The sequence below is a fragment of the Orcinus orca genome, chromosome 14, assembly GCF_937001465.1.
Source record: "Orcinus orca chromosome 14, mOrcOrc1.1, whole genome shotgun sequence".
Classification (NCBI taxonomy): Eukaryota; Metazoa; Chordata; class Mammalia; order Artiodactyla; family Delphinidae; genus Orcinus; species Orcinus orca.
This window is the reverse complement of record NC_064572.1, coordinates 58,480,557-58,506,375: the sequence shown is the minus strand read 5'-3', so window position 1 is coordinate 58,506,375 and position 25,819 is coordinate 58,480,557. Positions and strand designations below refer to the sequence as shown.

The following is a 25,819-nucleotide window of genomic DNA, read 5'->3' as shown; positions in this document are numbered from 1 at the left end:
ACCATATGAATATTAGGATTTTTTTTTTCTGTTTCTGCAAAAAATGCTCTTGGGATTTTGATAGGGATTGCATTGAATCTGTACATCACTTTGAGTAGTATTCACATTTTTAGCAATATTAATTCTTCTAATCCATGAAAATGGATATATCTCCATTTATTTTTGTCTTCTTCAACTTTTTTTTATTATGTTTCATAGTTTTCAGAACAAGTCTTTTGCCTCCTTGGCTAAGTTTATTCCCAAGTATTGTATTCTTTTGTTGCTATTTTAAATAGGATTGTTTTCTTAATTTTCCTTTTGGATCATTCTTTGTTAGTATATAGAAACACAATTCATTTTTGTGTATCGATTTTGTGTCCTGCAACTTCGCTGAATTCCTTTATTAGTTTTAACAATTCTTTTTTTTTTTTTTTTTTTTTTTGGCCACACCCTGTGGCATGCGGGATCTTAGTTCCTTGACCAGGGATCAAACCTGTGCCCCTGCAGTGGAAGCGTGGTGTCCTAACCACTGGACCACCAGGGAAGTCCTAGTTTTAACAATTCTTTTCATGTATGGAAGCTTTAGGGTTTTCCACATATAAGATCATGTCATCTGTGAACAAAGATAATTTTACTTCTTGCTTTCCAATTTGGATGACTTTTATTTCCTTTTCTTGCCTAGTTGCTCTGGTCAGGACTTCTAGTACTATGTTGAATGGAAGTGGTGACAGTGGTCATCCTTGTCTGGTTCCTGATCTTAGAGTAAAAACTTACTTTTTCAATATTATGATGTTAGATGTAAGCTTGTCATACATGGCCTTTACTATGTTGAAGTAATTTTCTTCTATTCCTAGTTTTTTTAGTGTTTTTATCATGAAAGTATATTGAATTTTGTCAAATGCTTTTTCTGCATCAATTGAAATGATGTGGTTTTTGTCTTCTAATCTGCGTTCTGTTAATATAGTTTATTAATTACATTGACTGATTTTTATATGTTGAGCCATCTTTGCATTTCAGAAGCAAATCCCACTTACTCGTAGTGTATAATCATTTTAACGTGCTGTTGAATTCAGTTTGCTGAGGATTTTTGCATCAATATTCATCAGGGATATTGGTCTGTAGTTTTCTTTTCCTGTAGTATCTTTGTCTGGTTCTGCTATCAGGGTATTGCTGGCCTCACAGAATGAATTTGTAAGTGTTCCCTCCTCTTCAGTTATTTTGGGAAGACTTTGAGAAGGATTGGTGTTAATTTTTCTTTGAAGAGTTGGTAGAATTCTCCAGTGAAGCCATCTGGTCCTGGGCTTTTTAGTTGTTATATATATATTTAAAGACCTTTTATGACTTATTTTTAAAAAAATTTATTTAACTTATTTTTGGCTGCGTTGGGTCTTCGTTGCTGTGTGCGGGCTTTCTCTAGTTGTGGTGAGCGGGGGATACTCTTCGTTTCGGTGCATGGGCTTCTGATTGTGGTGGCTTCTCTTGTTGCAGAGCATGGGCGTGGGCTTTAGAGCGCAGGCTCAGTAGTTGTGGCACACGGGCTTAGCTGCTCCGCAGCATGCAGGATCTTCCTGGACCAGGGCTCAAACCCGTGTCCCCTGCATTGGCAGGCGGATTCTTAACCACTGCGCCACCAGGGAAGCCCTGTTGGGAGATTTTTGATTACTGATTCAATCATGTTATTTATTATAGGTCTGTTCACGTATTTTTTTTCTTTCATGATTCAGTCTTGGTAGGAATTTATCTATTTCTTCTAGGCTATCCAGTTTGTTGGTGTATAACTGTTCATAATAGTCTTTTATGATCTTTTTTATTTCTGTCACAGGCATGGTAGTGTCTCCTCTTTCATTTCTGATTTTTTGTTATTTCAGTCTTCTCTCCTTTTTTTTTCTTAGTCTAGCTAAGGGTTTGTCAATTTTGTTGATCTTTTCAAAAAACCAGACTCTTAATTTTGTTCCAGTTTTCCTCTTTTCTATTTTATGTCTGCTGTAGTCTTTATTATTTCCTTCCTTCTACTAACGTTATTTATTTATTTAAATTTATTTTATTTTATTATTTGGCTGCGTTGGGTCTTCATTGCTGTGCGCGGGCTTTTCTCTAGTTGTGGTGAGTGGGGGCTATTCTTTGTTGTAGTGCACAGGCTTCTCATTGCAGTGACTTCTCTTGTTGTGGAGCACGGGCTCCAGGTGCACGGGCCTCAGTAGTTGTGGCACGCGGGCTCAGTAGTTGTGGCTCGTGGGCTCTAGAGCGCAGGCTCAGTAGTTGTGGCACATGGACTTAGTTGCTCCACAGCATGTGGGATCTTCCCAGAGCAGGGCTCGAACCCGTGTCCCCTGCATTGGCAGGCAGATTCTTAACCACTGTGCCACCAGGGAAGTCCCCTTCTGCTAATTTTAGTTCTTCTTTTTCTTATTCCTTGAGGTGTAAAGTTTGCTTATTTGAGATCTTTCTTCTTTTTAAATTAGGCATTACTGCTACTATAATGTTTTCTCAGCTTTTGCTATGTCCTGTAAGTTTTGATATATTCTTTTTTCATTTTCATTTGTCTCAAAATATTTTCTAATTTCCTTGTTCATGAGTGGGTTGTTTAATTTCTGCATGTTTGTGAACTTTCCAGTTCTCCTTTTGCTGTTGATTTCTAGTTTCATTCCATTGTGGTCAGAAAAGATATTTGGTGATTTCAGTCTTCTTAAATTTGTGAAGACTTTTTTGTGGCCTAACCTGTGATCTATCTTGGAGAATGCTCTGTGTGCACCTGAGAAGAATGTATATTCTGCTGTTGTTGGGTATAGTGTTCTGTATGTGTTAGGTACAGCTGGTCTATAGTGTGGTTCAGGTCCTCAGTTTGCTTATAAACCTTCTCTCTGGTTGTTCTATCCTCTTTTGTTCCTTTTTATTCCATGGTATGGATATACCACAGTCTGTTTAATCATTCACCCATTGAAGGACATCTGGGTTGTGTCTTATTTTTGGCTATTATGGATAAAGTGGCTGTAAAGATTTGTGAACATGTTTTTGTATAACCATAAATTTTCATCTCTGGGACAAATGACCAGGAGTACAATTGCTGGGTCATAAGGTAGTTACAGGTTTAATTTTACAGAAACTACGAAACAGTTTTGCAGGATATCTGTACCATTTTACATTCCTACTTACAATGTTTGATCTAGTTTCTCCGTATCCTCTCCAGCATTTGGTGTTGCCACTATTTTTTATTCTAGCCATTCTCATAGGTGTGTAGTAATGTATCACTGTGGTTTTAATTTGCACTTGCCTTGTGGGTAATGATGTTGAACATCTTTTCATGAGCTTATCTGCCATCAACATATCCTCTAGTCCTTTTCTGGATATCTGGGCTCAGATCACCTCCTGCCTCTCAGCCTCGGCTGTTTTTTCAGAAGCCTCCACCCTCTAGGGAAGAGGGATAGTGTACCCAGTGGAGCCAAAGAACAAATATCAAATGGTGGTGCAATTTATCAATACAGAAGGAAAGGTTTGTATGTAAAGAAGTTCTAATTTGTGAGAAATAAAGCCACATGCTCTCCAGTCCACCAGGCTGTCTCCCAGGTTCAAGAATGCAGGCGATGGCTACAAACAGTTTTCTCAGCAAATCTAACCACTTTATCTTTAGGGGTAAAGACAATTTTACAAGTGCAAATGAATTATTCCAATTATGTTTACTCACTCATTTTGCATCCACTCATTGTATAACTAGCTCACATGTCATTTTAAAAAGAAAACTGAGGGACTTCCCTGTCAGTCCAGTGGTTAGGACTCAGCACTTTCACTGCCGTGGGCCCAGGTTCAATCCCTGGTAGGGGAACTAAGATCCCGCAAGCCACGCAGTATGGCCAAAATTAAAAATAAAATTAAATTTAAAAAAAAAGAAAGAAAACTGAGGTATAGGTTTTCCCTGGGCAATTCTCCCCAAGTTACTTCTTCCTCTCCTCTCTTTCTCTTTTTCCTGTCAGCCTCCTGGGGCACTTGAAGTACTCAGGTTCCCAGCTGGAAGCAGGGTCAATAACAGCAATGAAGCTCACAGAATGAACATGCTCTGCTGCTCTCAGGGAAGGTCAAAATTTAAGTAGAAGAGACTTATCAGCTGGTCACTTGCAACAGGCTGCAGTGGGGGGAAGGGAAGCCACCACCCCTGTATGTCCACAGCTGCTGGTCCCTGCTCTTGTCTCTCTCCAGCCCACCCTCAGGGGACTGTGGGAGCCTCCCATCCCCAGGTCAGGTGATGGGCCACCATGAGGCGTGGTTTCAACCAAGGCGGAGATAGAAGTCCAGTCTCCCCACTCTACTGTGTTGACACTGGAGGTTACTGGAGGCTGCGCATTACTGCTGGAGTGGGAGCTCTGGCTACCCACATGGCCTCCACAGACTCACTGCAGTTGAGTGGTGGCCTTGTCACTGCTGGGTGGGGGTGACATACGGGCTCCCTACTGGAGCCTGGAGTGTATGACCACTGTCATTCCTTGGGTCCCAAGGTCTCTGGCTGGTCTGCCTTCTTCTGTCCCCCTTTCAGAGTCTTTTTTTTTTTAATATAAATTTTATTTGTTTATTTATTTATTTATGGCTGCGTTGGGTCTTTTGTTGCTGCGCATGGGCTTTCTCTAGTTGCGGCAAACAGGGGCTACTCTTCATTGTGGTGCATGGGCTTCTCATTGTGGTGGCTTCTCTTGTTGCGGAGCACAGGCTCTACGTGCATGGGCTTCAGTAGTTGTGGCACATGGGCTCAGTAGTTGTGGCTCGCGGGCTCTAGAGCAGAGGCTCAGTAGTTGTGGCGCACAGGTTTAAGTTGCTCCATGGCATGTGGGATCTTCCCGGACCAGGGCTCGAACCCGTGTCCCCTGCATTGGCAGGCGGATTCTTAACCACTGCTCCACCAGTGAAGTCCCCCGAGTCTTCTTGTGTTCATCTTATATAGAATGTCCAGGGTTTTTAGTTGTACTTAGTGGGAGGAATAGGGAAACTTATGTCTACTCCATCTTCCCAGATGGCAAAATGATTTTTATGAAGAGAATGTCTTCTCCTGTCTGGATGCATCTTATAATTCAAATAATCCCTCTTTGCGTCCCAAACTTTGTCACACACACAGGCAGTTTTAGTGCAGAACCAAAGCTGACTTAGTATGTGAGAAAATGATGCCATTAAGGTTTTATCGGCAGTGGGAATTGTTTTCTTATGGCTTCCTTGTTTTAGCTGAGATTTATATACAGATTATTAAGTTGCTTCCATGGGTGATGGCTCAAGTTTAAAAAGAAAAAAATTAAAGAGTCTCTTATGTCCCCACTCTGGTCACTTCACCGTTTTGATGGAGTAGATGCTCATCCCAGGGTTGCTGTTCCAAAACCATGGGTGTGCTTTTCCTCTGTTCTCCTCGACCTTCTTACCTTCACCCCAGCTGCTCTTTTGCCTGGAACAGGCCTTTGTGTCACGTAAGGTCTGCAGGCTCAGCTTCTGAAATCCTCTTCTTGCAAACGAGCTCAAGCGGAGTTTTCTTCTGACGTTCTAAAGACCACCAGCCTTAAACACCCAGCTACGTCAGCCACCTCGTCAGGCAGAGCGCCACCTGGCTGTGAGATCCCTGGGGAGACAGGCCCTGTGGTCAGGGCCTAAAAGACTGAAAGAAAACATTTAGGGAACTGGTGTACATTCAGCACCAAGTCTGACTCAGGGAGAAACAAGAAGCAGGAAACATGAAGAGTGTAATGGATAGTTACTCCAAAGGAGTTGAATTTGATTAAAATCTTGTATTTTGTTATTAAAATGGTAAAGACTGGGTTTAGAAGGCTGTGCTTACTCTTAGTGACCCACTCTCAGAAGTTTTTCTCCTGGTGACTCAGTCATGTAGCTCATTTTTTGAGAGCTTATCACTATAGAATTCTTCCTTTCAATGCTGTTACTATATATAAAAAGTGAGAATGCTTTTTTTGGGGGCTCCATTTCTCATGCATGTTTTTGTCCTAGAATTTTTTTTTTAATGTATTGTGATGTCATTTGTCTATATCTGATAGTCTAACATCTAAGACTTGGGTCTTAGGATATTATCTTTGAATTAAGCAGATCAATGCTTCCAGTAAGGCGATGGGTATTGAAAGTACTTTATAAATTGTCAAGTGGTAGAAAGATATTATCATTATTTGAGAATAAATAGTAAGCTGTTTTCTTTTCATTAATCATGGAAATACTTTCCAAGACCATTTGCTGGAAGAATATGTGATGACCTTGTAGTTTGGCTTCTGTCATTTTTAGCAGTCCCTTGGTGGCTTCCAGACATAACAACATACACCAAAGAAGGGGAAAAATTCTCCCCAAGAACATTCCACGGTCTGATCTTGATTTTAAAATAGTTCTAAGTGTAATAGAAAAAAATATTTGTCAAAATAACACAATACATTTATTATAGGGCAAGCTCAGAACTCAAGACTCAAAGAAAGAGTCCAGCATGTATCTCAGACAACAGGGCTAAAAAGGTGGGCCACAGGAAGACTGTGGCCCCTGGTTACAACCGCTCCTCAGGGTGGCCCATCACCTGCCTGGGGGACGGAGGGAAAGAGACACGGACAGAGACCAGCAGCTGTGGACGGGCAGGGGTGGTGGCTTCCCCCCCCCCCCCCACCGTGGCCTGCACAAGTGACCAGCTGATGAATCTCTCTACTTGCATTTTGACCTTCCCTGAGAGCAGCAGAACAGATGTCACTCTTTGAGGGTTTTGTCCTCTATTGTGAGAACCTGGTTGTAGTCAAAGGGAAAACCTAGAGCTTCGCTGATGCGAGTGACCCTGCTTCCAGCCGGGGCCTTGAGTCACATTTAAAATGGAATGTTAACTGATTATGCAATGGGTGGGTGATAAACTGCACCACCATCTGGTATTTCCTCTCTGGCTCTACTGGACGCACTGCCCTTCTTCCCTAGCGGGTGGAGGCTTCTGAAAAAGCAGCTGAGGCTGAGACGCAGGAGGTGATCTGGGCCCAGGAGGCTGGACTGCCCATGTCCCTGGCACAGCCCTGGGGGATTCCCTGCAACCCCACAGGAGCAGGGAGAGGGTGCAGTGAGGAGGAGAAAGGCACTTAACCCACTTCTCTAACACCTACCATGCTCCAGCCCTGTGCCGGGCACTGATACAAGGCAGGAACACAGTGGTGAACAAGGCAGGCCATGGCCCTGCCCTCGTGGGGCTTACTTTCCAGGGGAAGACAGACCATAAAGAAACAAGTATAACTGACGGTGAGTGAGAAACAACATGGAGAAAGAGGCAGCAGAGCAAGGGGAGGAGTGACAGGGATGGAGTGGACTGTTTTAAGCTGAGGGTCGGGGACCCTCTCTGAGGAGGGACATCTGAGCAGAGACCTGAGTGAAGTGTGGGAGCCACGGGGCTCTCTGTGGAGGGAGCGTTCCAGGCAGAGGGAGCAGGATGTGCAAAGGCCCTGAGGCTGGTGTGTCCTAGAAGCCCCATGAAGGCTGGTCTCACTGGAGCGAGCAAGGGATGCCAGGCGACGTGTTTGGAGAGGGGAGCAGAGCCACATCTTGTAGGGCCTTTGTACTTTTTGTAATGAATATTTACTCCAAAGGAGATGAATTTGGTTAAGCTTGTGTCTTGTTACTAAAACTGTGAATATTTGGTTCTGAGTCAGATGGGAACACTTGCAGCCACATCCCCACACAGTCTGATTCTTGTGTTTCAAATACCACTCTGGCCTCTGGTCAAAAAAGTAAGGCGGTCCTGGGGGCTGAGAGTGGCGACAGAGGAACAAGTTGCGAAGCTGGTCAGCCATGCTGTTAACAGATGGCGTGGCTGGGACAGGGGAGGAGGGGGTGGTGCAAAGGGGTGGGACTCAGGACAGACTTCACAGGTAAAGCTGACTGGAGTTTACCTCCTTTCACTCTCCTCGTTCCCCGAAACCAGGCAGCAGAGGTGTCTCCCCTGGAAAATGGGCCCTGGGGGAAAGAGGCCGCCAGCTCTACCCGTCTCACCCTGTCGTGGGGAGCCCAGAAGGACAGGGGGAGGCGTGGGCGGCAAGGCCTGGCTTGCCCCGTCCCTGGGCCCGAGCTGAGGCCTCTGCCCCTCGCTCAGCGGAACAGCACGTCACTGTTTACAAAGTTCTTAACTCGGGAGTGTCACACTGAGGGAAGTAAGTCAGATAAGGACAAATATGTGATACCGCTTACGTGTGGAATCTAAAAAATGGTACAAAGGAACTTATTTACAAAACAGAAACAGAGTCGCAGATTTAGAAAACAGACTTACGGTTACCGGGGTTAAGGGGGGGCAGAGGTAGAGGGATAAATTGGGAGATTGGGATTGACATAGACACACTACTATATATAAATAGATAACTAATAAGGACCCTGTGTATAGCACAGGGAACTCTCCTCAACACTCTGTAATGGCCTATTTGGGAAAAGAATCTAAAAAAGAACGGATATAGGCATATGTATAACTGATTCACTTTGCTGTACACCTGAAACTAACACAACATTGTAAATCAACTAGACTCCAAGAAAACAGAAAACAAAGTTCTTGCCTTTCTCATCCTTGCCAACAACGGTGTGAACTGAGCAGGGCAGACACTGTTACTTCTGTGTGGTAGGTGAAGAGACCAGAGCTCCTTGCTGTGAGAATTAGGAGAGTTTATGGAGACAGAGAGAGCCTTTTGATGTCATCAGCAATAAAGAACACTGATTTCTGCTCTGGGGAAAGTATGTGGCCCGTACTAAGGGGACCCAGCTGAGTGTTTAGTGCTCGGATTGTGGTTGACATTTTCCCTCTTATAAAATTTCTTTCAACATCATGTTGTTTATGTAATTTTGAAAGAAGCACGGCATTCCCATTCCATGGGATTAGGCTAAAAAGTAATTGAATCACTGAAACTGTTTGGAAAACTAGCCTCTTATTGTCTGGAAGCAGCAGCCAGCTCTGCCTACAGACACCTCACAGTATCGGCAGGAGGTCTATGGCTGCATTAAAGAAGGCTTCGTCCATTGGGATCATTTCTCTCCACCCTTTGATTCATGGGTGCCTTCTCTTGGAAGGGGGTGCCTGGTGAATTTTTTTCTCCTAACTTCTGACATGTCCTAATGAACTTGCAAACATTCTTCACAGCTTAGACCATTCTCAGCTTCCAAGCGGACTCGTCATTGACAAAGAATCCGAAGTTTACAAGATGCTTCAGGAGAAACAAGAGTTAAATGAGCCTCCGAAACAGTCCACTTCATTCCTGGTTTTGCAGGAAATCCTGGAGTCTGAGGAGAAAGGTAATCAGTCGGTGTGTGTGTGTGTGTGTGTGTGTGTGGTCAGAGGCTCTTGGTGCTTTGCAAGGCATGGCTCTTAAAAGGCTAAAAGCTCTTTTTTAAAAAAAAAGAGGGAACTCCGTGGTGGTCCAGTGGTTAGGACTCTGCGCTTTCACTGCTGAGGGCCCGGGTTCAATGCCTGGTCAGGGAACTAAGATTCTGCAAGCTGCGAGGCCCGGCCAAAAAGAAAAAAGAAAAAGGGGGGTGGAGTCGGGGGAGGAATGAATGAACTCCCAGCCACACCTGCCTAGCTGTTTCCTGTCACAGGCGCATGGGGAGGCTGAGGACGTGGGGAGCTTGACTGTTGTGGGATTCTGTCGTCTGTCCCTTGGCCACTGGTTTGGTTTGAGCCCACACACCATGTTTCTGTGGTGGTTGGCACCTGTGAGTGGGTGAAGGCCATGGGATATGAATGACAAGCAGAATGAAATGAATCAGCAGCAGAGAAGCCAGGCTCTGAGCTTTACTTTGGGGCCACGTGCTTGTTCTTGCTCTAGGGAGGATGGCTTCCTGAGAACCGGAGGGCCCCCAGTTTGGCCACATCCCCCCCACCGAGTGACCTTAGGCAAGTCTCTGAACCTTTCCAGGCTTGTCTGCTCATATGCCAATCAGGGATGAAAACCCTTTCCTCTAAGACTGGTGTGTGGATCAAATGTTATAAATTACACAAAACACCTGTCACTGTGACCGGCACACAGTAGGTGCTTCGTAACTGTTATGAGGTTTGAGACCTCATCAAGAGGCTCCAGGCCAGCCTTAGCTTGTCCACACGTGAGCTCCAATGCCCGAGGCACCCAGGGCCACACATGTGGCTCTGCAGGTCTCAGGAGACAGGCTTTGCCCTCTACACATCATACACTCTGTGCTTCTCACGATAATTTTCAAGTGGGTGGCAGCAAAGCTGTCTCAACAGCTTTGTAACAACAACAAGGAGAAATTTCTGGCAGATGGGTGTGTTGCACAAGAGATGTTTTTTTCCCCTTCTCACAAAGGTGACCTGTGAGCGACAGCTCTCGGGCTTGCCCACCTCGCAGGTGGTCATTCACAAGTGCCTCTGATTCTCGCCGTCAGCCTAACTACCAGTGAGTTCTGGAGAGTTGGGTTTTGCAGCCCTTCCTGGTCTCAGCGAGGCCCAGCCCTCCATAGTCTGCACTGTCCCTTTCCACGAGGCTCACCGGAGCCCTGCCTTCTCCTGCTCTCTTCTTCTTCCCAGTGTGCCTGCCTGTGAGGAGAGTTGGTACTTCTGGGAGGGACACTTGGTTGTTCTGTTTCGGAGACCCGCTTCAGCCAGGCTCCTGAGGGGTTGGTTCTTTGCCCAGGGCGGCCAGTGAGGGTCAGAGCTGAGTGCCCTCTGGAAGAGTCACCTTCCACCTGGAAGCCCCCAGCTGCAGAGTTGGCTTCCCAGGAGTCCTTCCTGAGCTGAAAGTTCCCTCCTGAACACACTCAGCACCCAAACTTCCTCCCCATTTGGGTGGTTCTTTAGAGGAATTGGCAATTTACAAGCACAGGATATTAGGAAAATTCTTCTTTTATACTAGAAGGATATTGTCCCTACCAGCAATTTCCCCCTTTTCTTGGAGTACCTGTGCAATTTGAAAGGAATGGGCCATATACTCTGTATTAAGTTCCAGTCTTAGCCCAACTGACAGATGACCTGGGGGCCAACCCTAGAGGATGATGGTTTTTCAAAACATGAGAAACCACAACTATACTCTGAGTAAGTGGGTGCAAAACCCTTCAGTTAAGAGAGGAAAAGTCAGTCCATTCTAGCCCAAAGTAGAACATAGACAGACATTGCAGGGCTCACCTCACTGCATGCCCTCAGGTCACAGAGGTCACAGAGAAGGACTTGAAGCCCAGGATCACTGAGTTGCCCTGAGGTGGCAGCTCCCTGCTCTTCATGCTTCATCCTTTCCATCCTGTATTCTTACCTGCCAAGCCAGTGGCTTCCATTCTCAAGGCTACCTCATGGTTCTAGTTGGCAGCTGGTGCTCCAGCCATCATGCCTACTTCCAGGGACCAGGAAGGAAGAACAGGGAAAGGGCTAACTGGGGAATCCCCCTTTCAGATGAACCAGCTTTATTTTTCCCAGAAGTCCCACATGACTATTCCACTTATATTTTGACTAAAATTTAGTCACATGGCCCCATCTAGTTGCAAAACAGTCTGAGAATTACAGTTTTTCTCGCCTGGGCTGGATGGCTGGATATCTCCTTGCTCCAAAGAAAATAAAAATTTTGCTAAAAAGGTAAAGGGAAATAATCTTGTGGTCTCTCCCTTATCTCTTAATATGCACTTGCATTAAATTTTCACTGAATGGAACAGCACAAGTTCCAATCCAGACATCTACCACATGCAGAACGCTCTCAAGTGAGGGAGCTCAAATACCTGTTTTCATTTGAGATGAAATGGTCAAAGCTCAGGTCAGTGGCTGGTGCATGGTAAAGGCACTCCGTGAGGGTTACTATCATTCGAGAAGGGCTGTGGTTCATGAAGCAGCACTGCACCACCAGCACTGGTGTCCAGGCTCTGCCCGAGACCCACCACGAGACCTCCAGCAAGTGGCTCCTCTCTCTAAGCCCTACTCTATCTGCACACATCCAGTGACGCTAATAATGGCTACTTCACGGGTAGTTTAAAGCCTTAAGGGAAACAGTGCGTGTAATGTGCCAGGCACAGTCAGTGAGGCCCCCGAGGGAGGTCTGGCTGCAGCAGGGCTTGGTGATAAAACTCCAGACTCAATGTGGGTCTTCTCAATTGGGGTGAAATTCAGCCTCTGGACTAGGAGAAAGGGTCCTGGGTTCCTCACACTTCCTCTTGCTCTGGATCAAATTCTAAGAATTGCAGGTAGAAGGAGGCTTTATTTTTTTTTCACTGTGGGGACATATACCTAACACAAAATTTACCGTCTTAACCGTTTTTAAGCATATGATTCCGTGGCACCGAGGACACTCATACTGCTGTGCTGCCATCTTCACCGTACATCCGCAGGAACTCTTCATCTTGCAAAACCGAAACTCTGCACCCATTCCTCATGGCTCCCTCTTCCCCAGCCCTTGGAAACCACCATTCTACTTTCTGTTTCCATGAATTTGACTATTCCGTGTATTTCATATGAGTGGAATATGCAGTATTTGTCCTTCTGTATCTGGCTTATTTCACTTAGCATAATGTCCTCAAGGTTCACCCATGCTGTAGCGTGTGTCAGCATTTCCCTCCTTTTTAAGGCAGAATGATATTCTGTGGTATGTATACACCACATCTTGTTTATTCATTTATCTGTCCCCAGCCATCATGGACTGAGAAACACAATGGGGACCCCAGGCTCTGAGATAAGAAAGCTGGAGGCTTGCTCAGGAAGTATCTAGGCTCATTTTGGCTGGTTCCCAGGCTTCCAGGAAAATCCTCAGATGGTCTGCAGTCGGGTCATGGAGGACCACCAGGTGCAAGGTTAAGGACCATGAATTTGATCCTATAGGTAGTGTAGTCACAGAGGGTTGTTGAGCATGGAATTGGATAGTAAAAAGGCTGTACTTTACTCCATTCATTTTCACTTTCTTCCCAAAAGCTTTGAGATGCAAGATTCATTGGAAGGAGAGATATTTGAAAATTTTTGTAGTAGCCCACAGTCTGAAGGGAGCTATTTCTACTGTAAGCTAGTGGAGAGGGAAGGAAGAAGGGAAATTTCTTTTGCATTTGCAGTGTTGGCTGAATAGGTGAGAGAAGAAAATGGAGCCAGCAGGTGGCGCTGCAGAGCTGAACGAGCTGCAGCGAGGCGGGCTTTATCTGGGATCCCAGCAGAGAGCAGTGTCACAGTCCAGGGCTTGCTGTTCTTTTTCTTTTTTTTTTTTTTTAATTGTAGTATATATAGTTGATGTACAATATTACTAAGTTTCAGGTGTACAACATAGTGATTTAATAGATTCTTTGGTTCAAGTTACTGTAAAATATGGGCTATATTTGCTGTGCTTTACAGTATATCCTTGTAGCTTATGATTTTGTACACGGTAGTTTGTACCTCTTAATCCCCTACCCTTATCTTGCCCCGCCCTTCTCTTTCCCCACTGGTAACCACTAGTTTGTTCTCCATATTTGTGAGTCCCTTTCTGTTTTGTTCTATTCATTTGTTTTTTGTTTTTTTTTTGCGGTACGCGGGCCTCTCACTGTTGCGGCCTCTCCCGCCGCGGAGCACAGGCTCTGGACGCGCAGGCTCAGCGGCCATGGCTCACGGGCCCAGCCGCTCCGCTGCATGTGGGATCTTCCCGGACCGGGGCACGAACCCGTGTCCCCTGCATCGGCAGGCGGACTCCCAACCACTGTGCCACCAGGGAAGTCCCTGTTTGTTTTATTTTTTAGATTCCACATGTAAGTGATAACATAGAGCATTTGTCTTTCTCTGCCTGACTTACTTGACTAAGCATCCTCCCCTCCAGGTCCATCCGTGCTGTTGCACATGGCCAGATTTCCTATGGCAGAGGGCAGCAGCTCAGTGGCGTTAGGGCCAAGCCACACAAGTGCACTTCGTGCTTCTAACCAAACAGGGCTCACATCTGCCCACACTCCAATGGCCAAAGCAAGTCTTGTGGCCAAACCCAAAGTCGATGGGATGGGGGAGTATACGCCACCAAGAGCAAGTTTTCCTCAGCCTTAGTGCTGTTGACACTTTGGGCCAGATAAGCCCCTGTAGTGGGCTGTCCTGTGCGTTTTAGGCCACTCAGCAGCATCCCTGGCCTCTACCCTAGATGCCAACAGCACTCCCTTGCAATGGAGACAACCAAAACTAGGGAACAAGATCGCCACCAGCAGAGAAGCACTGACCTACTGGGAAGTATGGGAGGGTACGGATAACTGCAGATAAAATATACAGTCTACCACGCCTAGCCAACTCTAAATGCCCCTTATGTCACACACAGTCTCAATTTTGGGTTCAGAAGCGCCAGCCAGCATATGGGGACTCGTTTTTGAAAAGGACAAGCGAGCTAGGGCCCGCATTTATCAGCCCCAGGATTGCCCAGCATGGCTGCAGATATGGGATGACCCTCTCCTCGCCCCCTCACCTGACACAAAAAGCCATTTGTCGCTCTTATTCAGTGGTTCTCAAAGTGTGGTTCCTGGACCAGCAGCAGCAGCGCCTGAGAACTTGTTAAAAATGCAAATTCTTGGGCCCTACCTCAGGCCTGCTTAATCAGAAACTCTGGGAGTGGGCCCAGCAATCTGGGTTTTAATGAGCCTGCCGGGTGACTCTGATGCACAACAGCATTTGAGAACAGCTGTTTTAGTCTAAAGAAGTGGATTTTAACCTGGAGTATAGAACAGGATATCCTGGGGCCCCTGCACCTGGAGATGCTCCTTCAGCAGGTCTGGGGTGGAGCCTGGTCTGTGAATTTTATGAAATCTCTCCTGGTGCCCAGGATGCTCAGAGATGCCCATTCAGAACCATCAGTGTAGAGACATCTCCAGCTTCCTGAGCCAAAGCATGCTGGACTAAGAGAGGGACCATCATGCATTTGTCACGGCATTTCATCATCTATTTCTTGTGTATTTATTGAGCCTCTATTATAGCTGACAAACCTAACAATGTTTGCTAGGCCACATCACAGTAAAAAAAAATGTGATGTGGAAACACAGCCAGCCAAATATATAGCAATAACAGTGCTTTCAGTAGCCTACCATTATTAATAGCTACCATTACACAGGGCTCTACACAGGTGATGAACTGGGCTGTAGGCAGTTCAGCACCCAGCAACTTAGGAGCTTTGTCTTGTACACACAAAGCTGACTGCAGGAAGGCTGCCGCTGACTCTGCCCTGTAGCGGGTGGTTTTTATCTGGCTGCTTGTAGCACACTCTATGATTTTGTTCTCTTTGTAATGTGGGTTTCTTATGGCATCTGACTACACTGCCTTTCGATTTTCAGACATTTTTATTTTTTCTATATAAAGCATTTTTAATTTTTAAGTCCCATATCAGTGTTTGCATGTATTTAATCAGCATGTAATGTAATTTGTGTTTTGGGGGCTGACCATGTGCCAGGGAGGGCTTTATGTGTCTTTTTTAATCTTTTTGTCCCACTGTGAGGGGGAAATGATCTCCTGTTTTATAGAAAAGGAAACTGCAGACCAGAGAAGTAACTTGCCCAGGATCACAGAGCAGAGTCAAGTCTGTTTGACTCCAGTGCCCATGACCTTGCTGGAACATACATATAAGTGAATCTGAAAGAGCTAAATGATACTTACGCAATCCTACACTTCCGGCCAACCCAAGTGTTTTCCTCCTTTTAGGGGATCCCAACAAGCCCTCAGGATTCAGAAGTGTTAAGGCTCCAGTCACCAAAGTGGCTGCATCGATTGGAAACGCCCAGAAGCTGCCCATATGTGACAAGTGTGGCACCGGCATTGTGTGAGTATCTGCCTTCCAGGGCATCAGAGGCCCTGCAGGTTGGGTAAACCATGAAAATGTGGAAAGCGCTGGATGTTGCGCATTTTGGGTGTGATGGAGAAAAAAATCCTGCCTGGAAAATGGAGCAGAGAGGCCAGGTAGGTCCTGTGTCCCAGAGCCAGGTGGTGAAAGCTTTCCTTGGCTGTAGAACCCTTAGGGTATGAACATGTACAACCAGAAAAAGCAGGGCTGCTCTGTTGAAGTGGGAAGGACTTCCCGATGGGTTCAAGGGTAACGTCTTTGGACCCCAGGCATGAGAAGCCCCTTTATGACTGGAGGCCAGTTAGGAGGCTCTGATCTGCCAGATGGGCCCCTTGGGAGGAAGCCCTGATCTGCCACATGGGACCCTTGGGAGGAACCCCCAAGCCTGGTGCCCCCTTCAGGTGCTTGTCACTAAAGGAGCCCCTCTCCTCCCTCCCTCCTGCAGCGGCGTGTTTGTGAAGCTGCGGGACCGTCACCGCCACCCTGAGTGTTACGTGTGCACCGACTGTGGCACGAACCTGAAACAGAAGGGCCATTTCTTTGTGGAGGATCAGATCTACTGTGAAAAGCACGCCCGGGAGCGGGTCACTCCACCCGAGGGCTACGATGTGATCACTGTGTTCCCCAAGTGAGCCGGCAGCTCAGCACCGAACGCTGGTCTCCCAACGAGCCCCTGCTGCATCTTGTCCTCTGAAAGCTCTGTCTTCTCTTATCTAGAAAGTTCTCGCTTACTTTGGTTTTATCCCTGCTCGTCAGCTAACTGACTCACGCTGGCTGTGTGACGCCCGCTTTTATCATTAACGGAAGATGGTTTTGTTCAGTGTCCCCTTACCAGCATCACTGTGTCTTCTCTTCTCCTCCATTCATCTCTGCTGCAAATGGACACCAGCCAAACTTGAACCAAACCAAATTTAATATGTCTGACAATGATTTCCTTTCACCCAATAAATTAATAGACTTCAAGGCAGTGTGGTGTCTCTTTCATGTAACCATGTATCCTATTTCCTGTCTCAAGCCACACGAGATTTCTGAGGGCTCTCCTCTTGTTTGGGGGTTCCCATACCTCTGAGATTTGCAGGCCTTCTCCTCCAAGTGTGAGAAAACTGGCATCTGAAAACAGTCTTTTTTTTTTCTTTCTGCCCCCCCATGTGGCAAATGGGACCTTAAGTTCCCTGAGCAGGGATTGAACCCGGGCCCTTGGCAGTGAGAGCTCGCAGTCCTAACCACTGGACCACCAGGCAATTCCCAACAGCCATGTTCTTACATTTCTTTGAAGATTGGTCCAAATCATCTTTCTCTGATGCTAATGTAAGATAGTTATGTTGTGATGAAATGTTTTCTTTACATCTGGCTGTTTGGGGACTTAGAGGAAATGAATGCTTTCCAAATAATAGATGGTGAGCTTTTTACCAGGCTGGTTTGCTGCCATCACAACCCCTCTCCTTTGTGAAGGGAAGCAAACTCAGGACCGTGGCCAGCAGTCCTAAACCTGCAGGTTGCTCAGGGAAGTGGCAAATGCATTCTCCTCCAGGAAGAGACCCGGAACCCTGGCCGTTAAGGGGCCTTGAGTCAGAGATCTTAGGTTACCGTAGGTCATCTTTTGGTGACCAACCACTAAAGGAGTCATTTGCTCAAACAGTAGCACCCCTGTTGCTCTAGAGACTGATTTGTTAAGAGAGACAGACAGGTCATTCCACCAGCCCTTCTTCCTCTGAAACAGCAAATCATCTACGCTTAAGTAGTATTCATCACCGCAGGCAATAGCTGATGTCCTTTACTGATGAAGGAACTAGCTTTCTAATAGTAAGGATTCTAGTTAGATGGTAGTGCTGGGATTTCACTTGGCAGATCTCTGAAACTTGGACACACTGCAGACACTTTAGACACAAGCAGTTCTAATCTATAAGACAAAAACTTACAGGCAGAAAATTACTTCATGTTAAAGCTCTTGATTTTTCTTTCTATCTTTTCCTTCCTTCCTTCCTTTCTCTTTCTATTAATCCTTATTTTAAACTCTTTCTAAGTTTGTAAAAGGCAAGGTGGCTGAAACTTTGTAATTTGGGCAAATCAAGATAAAATGAAAGCTCTCTGAACCACAGCAAGTTTGATGCATTTACAAATACAGTAACAACTGTGACCTGGGTTTATTGACTGAGGGGGATGAATGGGTAATATACGTTCTTAGAACTTTCTCCAGTCCCTTTCCTCAGATAATGTGCCAAATGTCCGATGCTTTTCTTGTTCAACGACAGTATTACTTCTTAGGAGTGGATCTTACGTACAGGGTGCCTCCCTTCCGGTGGAGGCCAGATACTGGGAGTGTCAAGTGACCACTATGGCTGTTTTCCGTGGCCTCCAAGGCTAATTTGTTTCCCGACAAAATGAAACAGGATGTCAGCATTACTGTCCTCAGTGCAAGCTGTGTCTTGTGGCTAAGAACTCCTCTTTTCCTCCAGCCTTTAGTTTACATTGATAGAGTTACTTCCTGCCAAGAGCAATTTAAGATTTGACCTGTTTCTTGTCCTTCTTGCCTACCATGTTCATCTGATTTTATTTCTTCTGTCACGATTACTCTAAAATGAAGACAAAATGGAAGAAATGTATTGGAATATCTCTGATCTGACTTGCATCATCCTTTAATTACTAAGCTTTTGGACAACTTCCTGGAGAGGAAAAACAGTCACAGACTTTGATGAAGTGATTCCCTCTGACTTGGAACGCTCTTCTTCCAGTTTTTTTTCCCCCCCCCCGGTACGCAGGCCTCTCACTGTTGTGGCCTCTCCCGTTGCGGAGCACAGGCTCCGGATGCGCAGACTCAGCGGCCATGGCTCACGGGCCCAACCGCTCCGCAGCATGTGGGATCTTCCCGGACCGGGGCATGAACCCGTGTCCCCTGCATAGGCAGGCAGACTCTCAACCACTGCGCCACCAGGGAAGCCCCCAGTTCTTGATTTAGTAAACATCAGTGGTCTTTCAGGATGAAGCCCCAGCGTCCCTCCTCTAGACAGTCTTCTCTGCTGGCCCACCAGGCCTAGGATCTGTTGTGCTCCTGTATCCAGGGCACACCTCCTGGGCACACATCACATGAGACACTAACCATAGTCTCCTGAAAGGAATGAAGCCCCCATAAGAGCTATTCCTCTATCTGTATCAGCTTCGTCTACTCGGCCCTGAGCAGGGAGATAGTCCACAAATGTCTGGTGAATGAATCTGTAAATGGATGCTTCATCATTGTCCAAAGAAGTACAATGAAAGCCACACATGTAATTTAAAACTTTCTAATAGCCACATGGAAAAAGAAAAAGGTAAAATCAATAAATCAATTTTAACAATATATTGTATTTAGTGCCATATACCCAAAGTGTTATCATTTTAATCTATGCCACTAGCCACGTGTCAAATTCTCAATAGGCATGTGTAGCTACTGGCTACCTTACTGGACCACACAACCTGCACCTACCTTAAAACAAGACATCTTGGATTTCTGCTTCACTTCTAGATACCATGTTCTTTTCCCTTGTTCCCATGTGTCCACCAAATCTCTTCTAATTGCCTTGTACTCTGGCTTCTCAATTCTGCCCGTCCTCCAGCAGGACAGCTATTTTGAAAGCATCCCGATGATTTCTCCAGCCAAAACCTATGTTGACTTAAAGAAAAATGCACAACATGAGAATTGTGAATTTGAGTTTGATTCGGGGTCTTACTGAGGACTCCCGCCCGGGAGACAGCCACTCTAGCTCTGAGGAACTGCTCTGAAGAGGTGGGCGAGGAGCCAGGATACACATGACTTTTTTTTGGCTGGGAAATACGTGTAGTCAGGCATGCATCTTGGTAAAAGATCACTGCTAATCACAAAGAACAGACGTCTCAAGTTAATGATTTTAGGTTTTTCTATGTATGGGAAGATGCAAGAATCTGGGTTCCTTGAAATTCTTCCTGAGATATGCATCTAATTATCTAGGGTCCTGTTTATCCAAAGCAGAGTGCCTCATCCTGTTTTTCATGAATTCACCTCAAGGTGCACTGTTGGTGGCTGACTTCAGTGGGCTGTGATTTAACCCACTTGTGTAACTGGGTGATGACTGATGCTTGTGGTTCTTTGTTGTTCACTTCCCACTTTTGGTCATAAATTTGACCAAGGTTTGGGAGGGATTTCATGACCAATTTGTCCCATGGAGCTGGGAAGACTCATTCCTAGGTCAGGTGAGGATTTCGTTGATAGGCTATTCGTGTGCTATTCTGAATTAGGCCTTGTTATCCTAAAAAGTCTCTGGATCATCTATCTTACTAGCTTATTATGATCCAGGAAGTGTTTCTCCCTTATTGCTTTTTCCCATATTTAGAGTTACACTATTACAATTAATTTTATGGAGAACTATATATACGTGACCAATTGCCTCAAGACATTTAGCCATCGTTAATATTGTCAGAGACCTGGTTACACATTGGGTAATACAAGAAACAACAATCTTATAAAATATGGTATGAATAATAGCACTAATAGCATTAGTACGGCTATAGTACAGCAATGAGAGACACAAAGCATAAACAGTTAAAAAACAACGAAGAACAAATTAGAACAATGATTAGTATAACTGGTTGCAGTCTGGATCACAATACACCACCAAATCCAGAGGGAAGCCAGCTGAAAAAGCCAAATTCTGGATGGATCAGGTAGAGAGAAAAAGATAAATGCTTCATCTTTGTTTACATAGGTGTACTTTAGTCAGGAGGAAGTAAAAAGAGGAAAGGAAGGAAGGGAGGAAGGAAGGGAGGGAGGGAGGAAGGAAGGAAGGAAAAGGAAAGGAAAGACAGGAAGAAAGAAAAGGAAAGAAAAGAAGGAAGGGAAAGAAAGAAAGAAGGAGAACAGGAAGGAAGGAAGAAAGAAAGAAAGAAAAGAAAGAAAGAGATTCCACCAAAGAAGAAAAACTTAAATTGATAATTAATTTTGCAACAGCAAAAATGGAAACTGGACCTCAATGGAAAGGTAGCTTTAATGTGCTAAAAGGATATAATAACAAACCTAAGAATTGTATACAAGCAAAAATATCTTTTGAAAGAAGTGAAAACATTTACAGAAAAACAGCAACAGATTTGTCATTAGCATAATGAACTAAAGGGTAATAGTAAAAATATTTTTTAAGAAGAAGGGGGGAAATCCCAGATAAAAGAGTGGAGAAGCAGGAACAAAATTAAATACGTGGGTAACTCCAAATAAATAAAAAATGTATAAAACAGTGATAATATGTGATAGAATTTAAATATTTGTGTATATTATACATAGTCATAGTTAGCAGGTTTCCTCATATCTGGAAAACAAATATTAAAAGCCAGTACTATTTCAGACAAAAAGTCATAAAACTTATAAATCATATTCATCAGTTCATTCGGTCCCATGTAATTAATTCTTATTGATCTTGATCTCTTGTTAGAAGTTTATGAAGCCATCAGGTTTTCTGTTAGAATTCTGTAATTTCTTACCCAGTTCGGTGGTATGATCTAAAAGTTATCAGAAACCTGTTTCTAAAAAGTCCTTTCTATGAACCGTCTTGAAGATCTTCATTTTTGTAAAAGCATCAGAGTAATATAAATGTCAAAGACTTTAAATGGCATGGTTAAAGACCTGATTACAATGCAATTGACAAAGAAACTTGGTTATTTATGCAACATATAACATCTTAAGTAAAATTATGACATAACATTATACCAGGACATATCCAATTTTAGGAATTTCACATAATTTCTAGAACATTTATAACATTTACCCATATAACCTAAGAAAGTTTATCATTACTCATTTGACAATGCTTCCCATGTAATTCAACATACCAAAAAAGCCTAATTAATCTCTCTCTTTGAGATGTTTCAGGGAACTTCTGAAGTATCCCAAATTTAGCTAGAGGTCAAAAGAACTTCATTTAGAATTTGATTTAGGGAAGTTTGTCAAAGATATCAGCAGATTTTAAAACACTTGGTCAGATAGGATAGTAGGTCACTATGAAACAATACTTATTTACTCAACCAATGAGACAAAAAGATTTCAAAGGCAAATACAGAAAGTTGCAACAGATTACTTAAAAGGTTAGAGAAACTCTACAATCTGTTATCAAAAGTTGATCAATATTCCAAGAAAACTTTGCCCTCTTAACAGAAAAAGAAAAACAAATCCTACTTTTACACCACCTTGCTTTTACTATTAAAACTTATTCACTTTTTCAGTCTTAGCCAGTCCTGACCACCCACAAAATTCCTTTCTAAAGATTTCTGTTTTTCTCACAAACCTTCTACAACTTTCTATTTCCATATTAGTTCATTCCTTATTTTCTGTTTTTCTCACAAACCTTCTACAACTTTCTATTTCCATATTAGTTCATTCCTTATTTTCTGTTTTTCTCACAAACCTTCTACAACTTTCTATTTCCATATTAGTTCATTCCTTATTTTCTTTTCCATTTAGAAATAACCAGGGACTTCCCTGGTGGTCCAGAGGTTAAGACTCTGCCCTCCCAATGCAGGGGGACTGGGTTCGATCCCTGGTCAGGGAACTAGATCCTGCATGCATGCTGAAACTAAGAGACCACACGCCACAACTAAAGATTCTGAATGCCACAAGGAAGATCCAGCACACAGCAATGAAGATCTGGCATGCCTCAACGAAGACCCCGCTCAGCCAAAACAAAAAAAGAAAGAAAGAACCAGCTTCAGGGCAAACTCACTTTCTTTTCCCTTAACAAAATGTATTTCCATTCTTCGTATCCTTAAAAAAAAAAAAGTTCCTTGCATAAGATGTTTTCCTTATTAATTTTAGTAGTTTAAATTACATATACTAATCAGAATTGTTAACCTTGTAAACAAAGAATGTTGCCCACCATTCCAATTCTACAAAGATCAAGTCATTAGCCACTGCCGTTGCTGACCTACAAGTACACCCTGAAAGGAATTCGGGATTAAGCATTCTGTGTTTTGGATATATGGGCCCCTAGTCAAGGTGCATATCTAAGGAAGAATTTTAAGGACCCCAGAGTCTTGCATTTTCCATATATAAGCACTAAAATCATGAACTCAATTTCTTTTTTTTATCAGCAGTAATTCTTTTTTTACAAAAATATATGTTTGACTACATGTATTTCCCAGCCAAAAACTTCATATATATATTGGCTCCTCTTTTACCTCTTTGGAGGGGTTCCTCAGAGCTATCTGAGAGGCTGTCTGCCAGGCTATAGTCTTCAGTAAGACACTCAATAATGCTCAGCTCATGGCTCTTACATTGTGAGGGTTTTTTTTTTCAGTCAAAAACCTTTAAAAACCTTAATTTCTAGTGAAATCTAGAAAGAGGAAGGAAGAAGCAATTATGAACTATCTTTTACATTACCTTTCTGTAGAATGGTAAACATAAATGCTATTCATTATTTCTAAAAACTCATGCCCCTTCTCAGAAAATTTTTCAGTGCAGCATCAAACATATTTATTTTTTAAATAAATTTATCTATCTATCTATCTATCTAGATATCTATCTAGATATCTATCTTTGGCTGTGTTGGGTCTTTTGTTGTTGCTCATGGGCTTTCTCTAGTTGTGGCGAGCGAGGGCTACTCTTCATTGCGATGCGTGGGCTTTTCATTGTGGTGGCTTCTCTTGTTGCAGAGCACAGGCTCTAGGTGCGCAGGCTTCAGTAGTTGTGGCACACCGGCTCAGTAGTTGTGGCTCGCGGGCTCTAAAGCACAGGCTCAGTAGCTGTGGCACACGGGCTTAGTTGCTCCGCGGCATGTGGGATCTTCCCGGACCAGGGCTCGAACCTGTAATCTCCACACCTGTAATGTGTGCGCTGAGTCATGGACTCCCCTTCCTTTATTCTATGGGGTCTTATTCCTTGCTTTGAGTCTGATACCAACATGATAAGGACGGAGCCTTCTTTCAAGAACTCATATAACAGGGCTTCCCTGGTGGTGCAGTGGTTGAGAGCCCGCCTGCCGATGCAGGGGACACGGGTTCGTGCCCCGATCCAGGAAGATCCCACATGCCGCGGAGCAGCTGGGCCCGTGAGCCATGGCCGCTGAGCCTGCACGTCCGGAGCCTGTGCTCCACAACTGGAGAGGCCACAACAGTGAGAGCCCCGCGTACCACAAAAAAAAAACAAAAACAAAAACACAAAACAAAACAAAACACAGAAGGGATGATAAAAATGGAAAAAATTATCATTTTGCAACAATTCAGCTTAGGACCATCAATAAACGCTAACACTGTTGGGTGAACGCTTTGGGTGTAGGATATTCACAAGGTCTTAAAGTATCATGCCATAAATTTTTATTAATTATGTATTAAATAATGGAACCTCTGCAATGTAGACATCTGGGAGATACCACTTTATTTAGTGAGAAGGTTGACATAACCAATAATGGGGTAAGTGATATTATGTGCCCTCACCTCCCCAATGAGATTCAGTGGGACATGCATATTACCTATGTAGTTCTCTCACCAAAATCATAACTGGAATCTAATATCTAGAAAACAATCAAACATTTTACATGACTACTAGCCTGGACTCCAAAAAGGTAAATGTACTGAAAAGAAATAAAGAAACAAAGAGAACTGTTCTTGATTACAGGAGACCAAAGGGAAAAGATAACCAAATGATATGCTTGTTCCTTCACTGGAGACTGAATTGCAAAGAGAAAAGGCTATAAAAGATATTCTAGGAAAGTTGGAAAAATTTAAATATAGGTTGTGTATTAGACGATATTGTATCAACAGTAACTCCTGAGCACAAATATTATTACTGTTATGAATGAGAAAATCTTTGTTCTTGGGACATACATATGATGAACTGAGGGACAGACAGACAGATTTCAACACACTTTCATACACACACATTTAAAATATATACATTTTTGAAAGTTATTTAGATTTAAATTTTTTAAAGATCTTTTTTGATGTGGACAATTTTTAAAGTCTTTATTGAATTTGTTACAATATTGCTTCTGTTTTATGTTTTGGATTTTTGGCTGTGAGGCATGTGGGATCTTAGCTCCCCAACCAGGGACTGAACCTGCATCCCCTGCACTGAAAGGTGACGTCTTAACCACTGGACCACCAGGGAAGTCCCTAGATTTACATTTTTTAAAATACAAAACTGGGGGAAAATTCCATCCCCTAATTCTATCAGATAAAAGGTATAATTTTGTTTTAAAAATTATTCCCTTATATATATAATTTTATTTTTTTATACAGCAGGTTCTTATTAGTTATCCATATTATACATATTAGTGTATACATGTCAATCCCAATCTCCCAATTCATCCTCCCCACCCCTCCCACCCCCCGCTTTCCCGCCTTGGTGTCCATACGTTTGTTCTTTACAACTGTGTCTCTATTTCTGCCGGTTCATCTGTACCATTTTTCTAGATTCCACATATATGTGTTAATATACGATATTTGTTTTTCTCTTTCTGACTTACTTCACTCTGTATGACAGTCTCTAGGTCCATCCACGTCTCTGCAAATGACCCAATTTCGTTCCTTTTTATGGCTGAGTAATGTTCCATTGTATGTATGTACCACATCTTCATTATCCGTTCGTCTGTCAACACGCATTTAGGTTGCTTCCATGACCTGGCTATTGCAAACAGTGCTGCAATGAACACTGGGGTGCATGTGTCTTTTTGAATTACGGTTTTCTCTAGGTATATGCCCAGTAGTGGGATTGCTGGGTCATATGGTAATTCTATTTTTAGTTTTTTAAGGAACCTCCATACTGTTCTCCATAGTGGCTGTATCAATTTACATTCCCACCAACAGTGCAAGAGGGTTCCCTTTTCTCCACACCCTCTCCACCATTTGTTGTTTGTAGATTTTCTGATGATGCTCATTCAAACTGGTATGAGGTGATACCTCATTGTAGTTTTGATTTGCATTTCTGTAATAATTAGTGATGTTGAGAAGCTTTTCATGTGTCTCTTGGCCATCTGTGTGTCTTCCTTGGAGAAATGTCCATTTAGATCTTCTGCCCATTTTTAATTGGGTTGTTTGTTTTTTTAATATTGAGCTGCATCAGATGTTTATATACTTTGGAGATTAATCCTTTGTTGATTCGTTTGTAAATATTTTCTCCCATTCTGAGGATTGTCTTT

At 43.7% G+C, this 25,819-nt stretch overlaps 2 protein-coding genes across 2 annotated transcripts in view; one reads left to right on the top strand and one right to left on the bottom strand.

Moving 5' to 3' along the window:
• The window catches only part of PDLIM1 (PDZ and LIM domain 1), a 45,992-nt gene extending 29,337 nt beyond the window's left edge, over nt 1–16,655 (top strand). The window contains exons 5-7 of the mRNA XM_004268369.2: nt 9,086–9,237; nt 15,554–15,671; nt 16,138–16,655. Of these exons, the coding sequence (XP_004268417.1) occupies nt 9,086–9,237; nt 15,554–15,671; nt 16,138–16,324 (457 nt within the window). The 3' untranslated portion in view covers nt 16,325–16,655. The remainder of the gene's footprint in view (nt 1–9,085; nt 9,238–15,553; nt 15,672–16,137) is intronic.
• A 992-nt stretch (nt 16,656–17,647) lies between these two features.
• The window catches only part of LOC101281073 (cytochrome P450 2C18), a 70,878-nt gene continuing 62,706 nt past the window's right edge, over nt 17,648–25,819 (bottom strand). The window contains 2 exon segments of the mRNA XM_049696887.1: nt 17,648–18,265; nt 19,153–19,338. Coding sequence (XP_049552844.1) covers nt 19,262–19,338 — 77 coding nt within the window. The 3' untranslated portion in view covers nt 17,648–18,265; nt 19,153–19,261.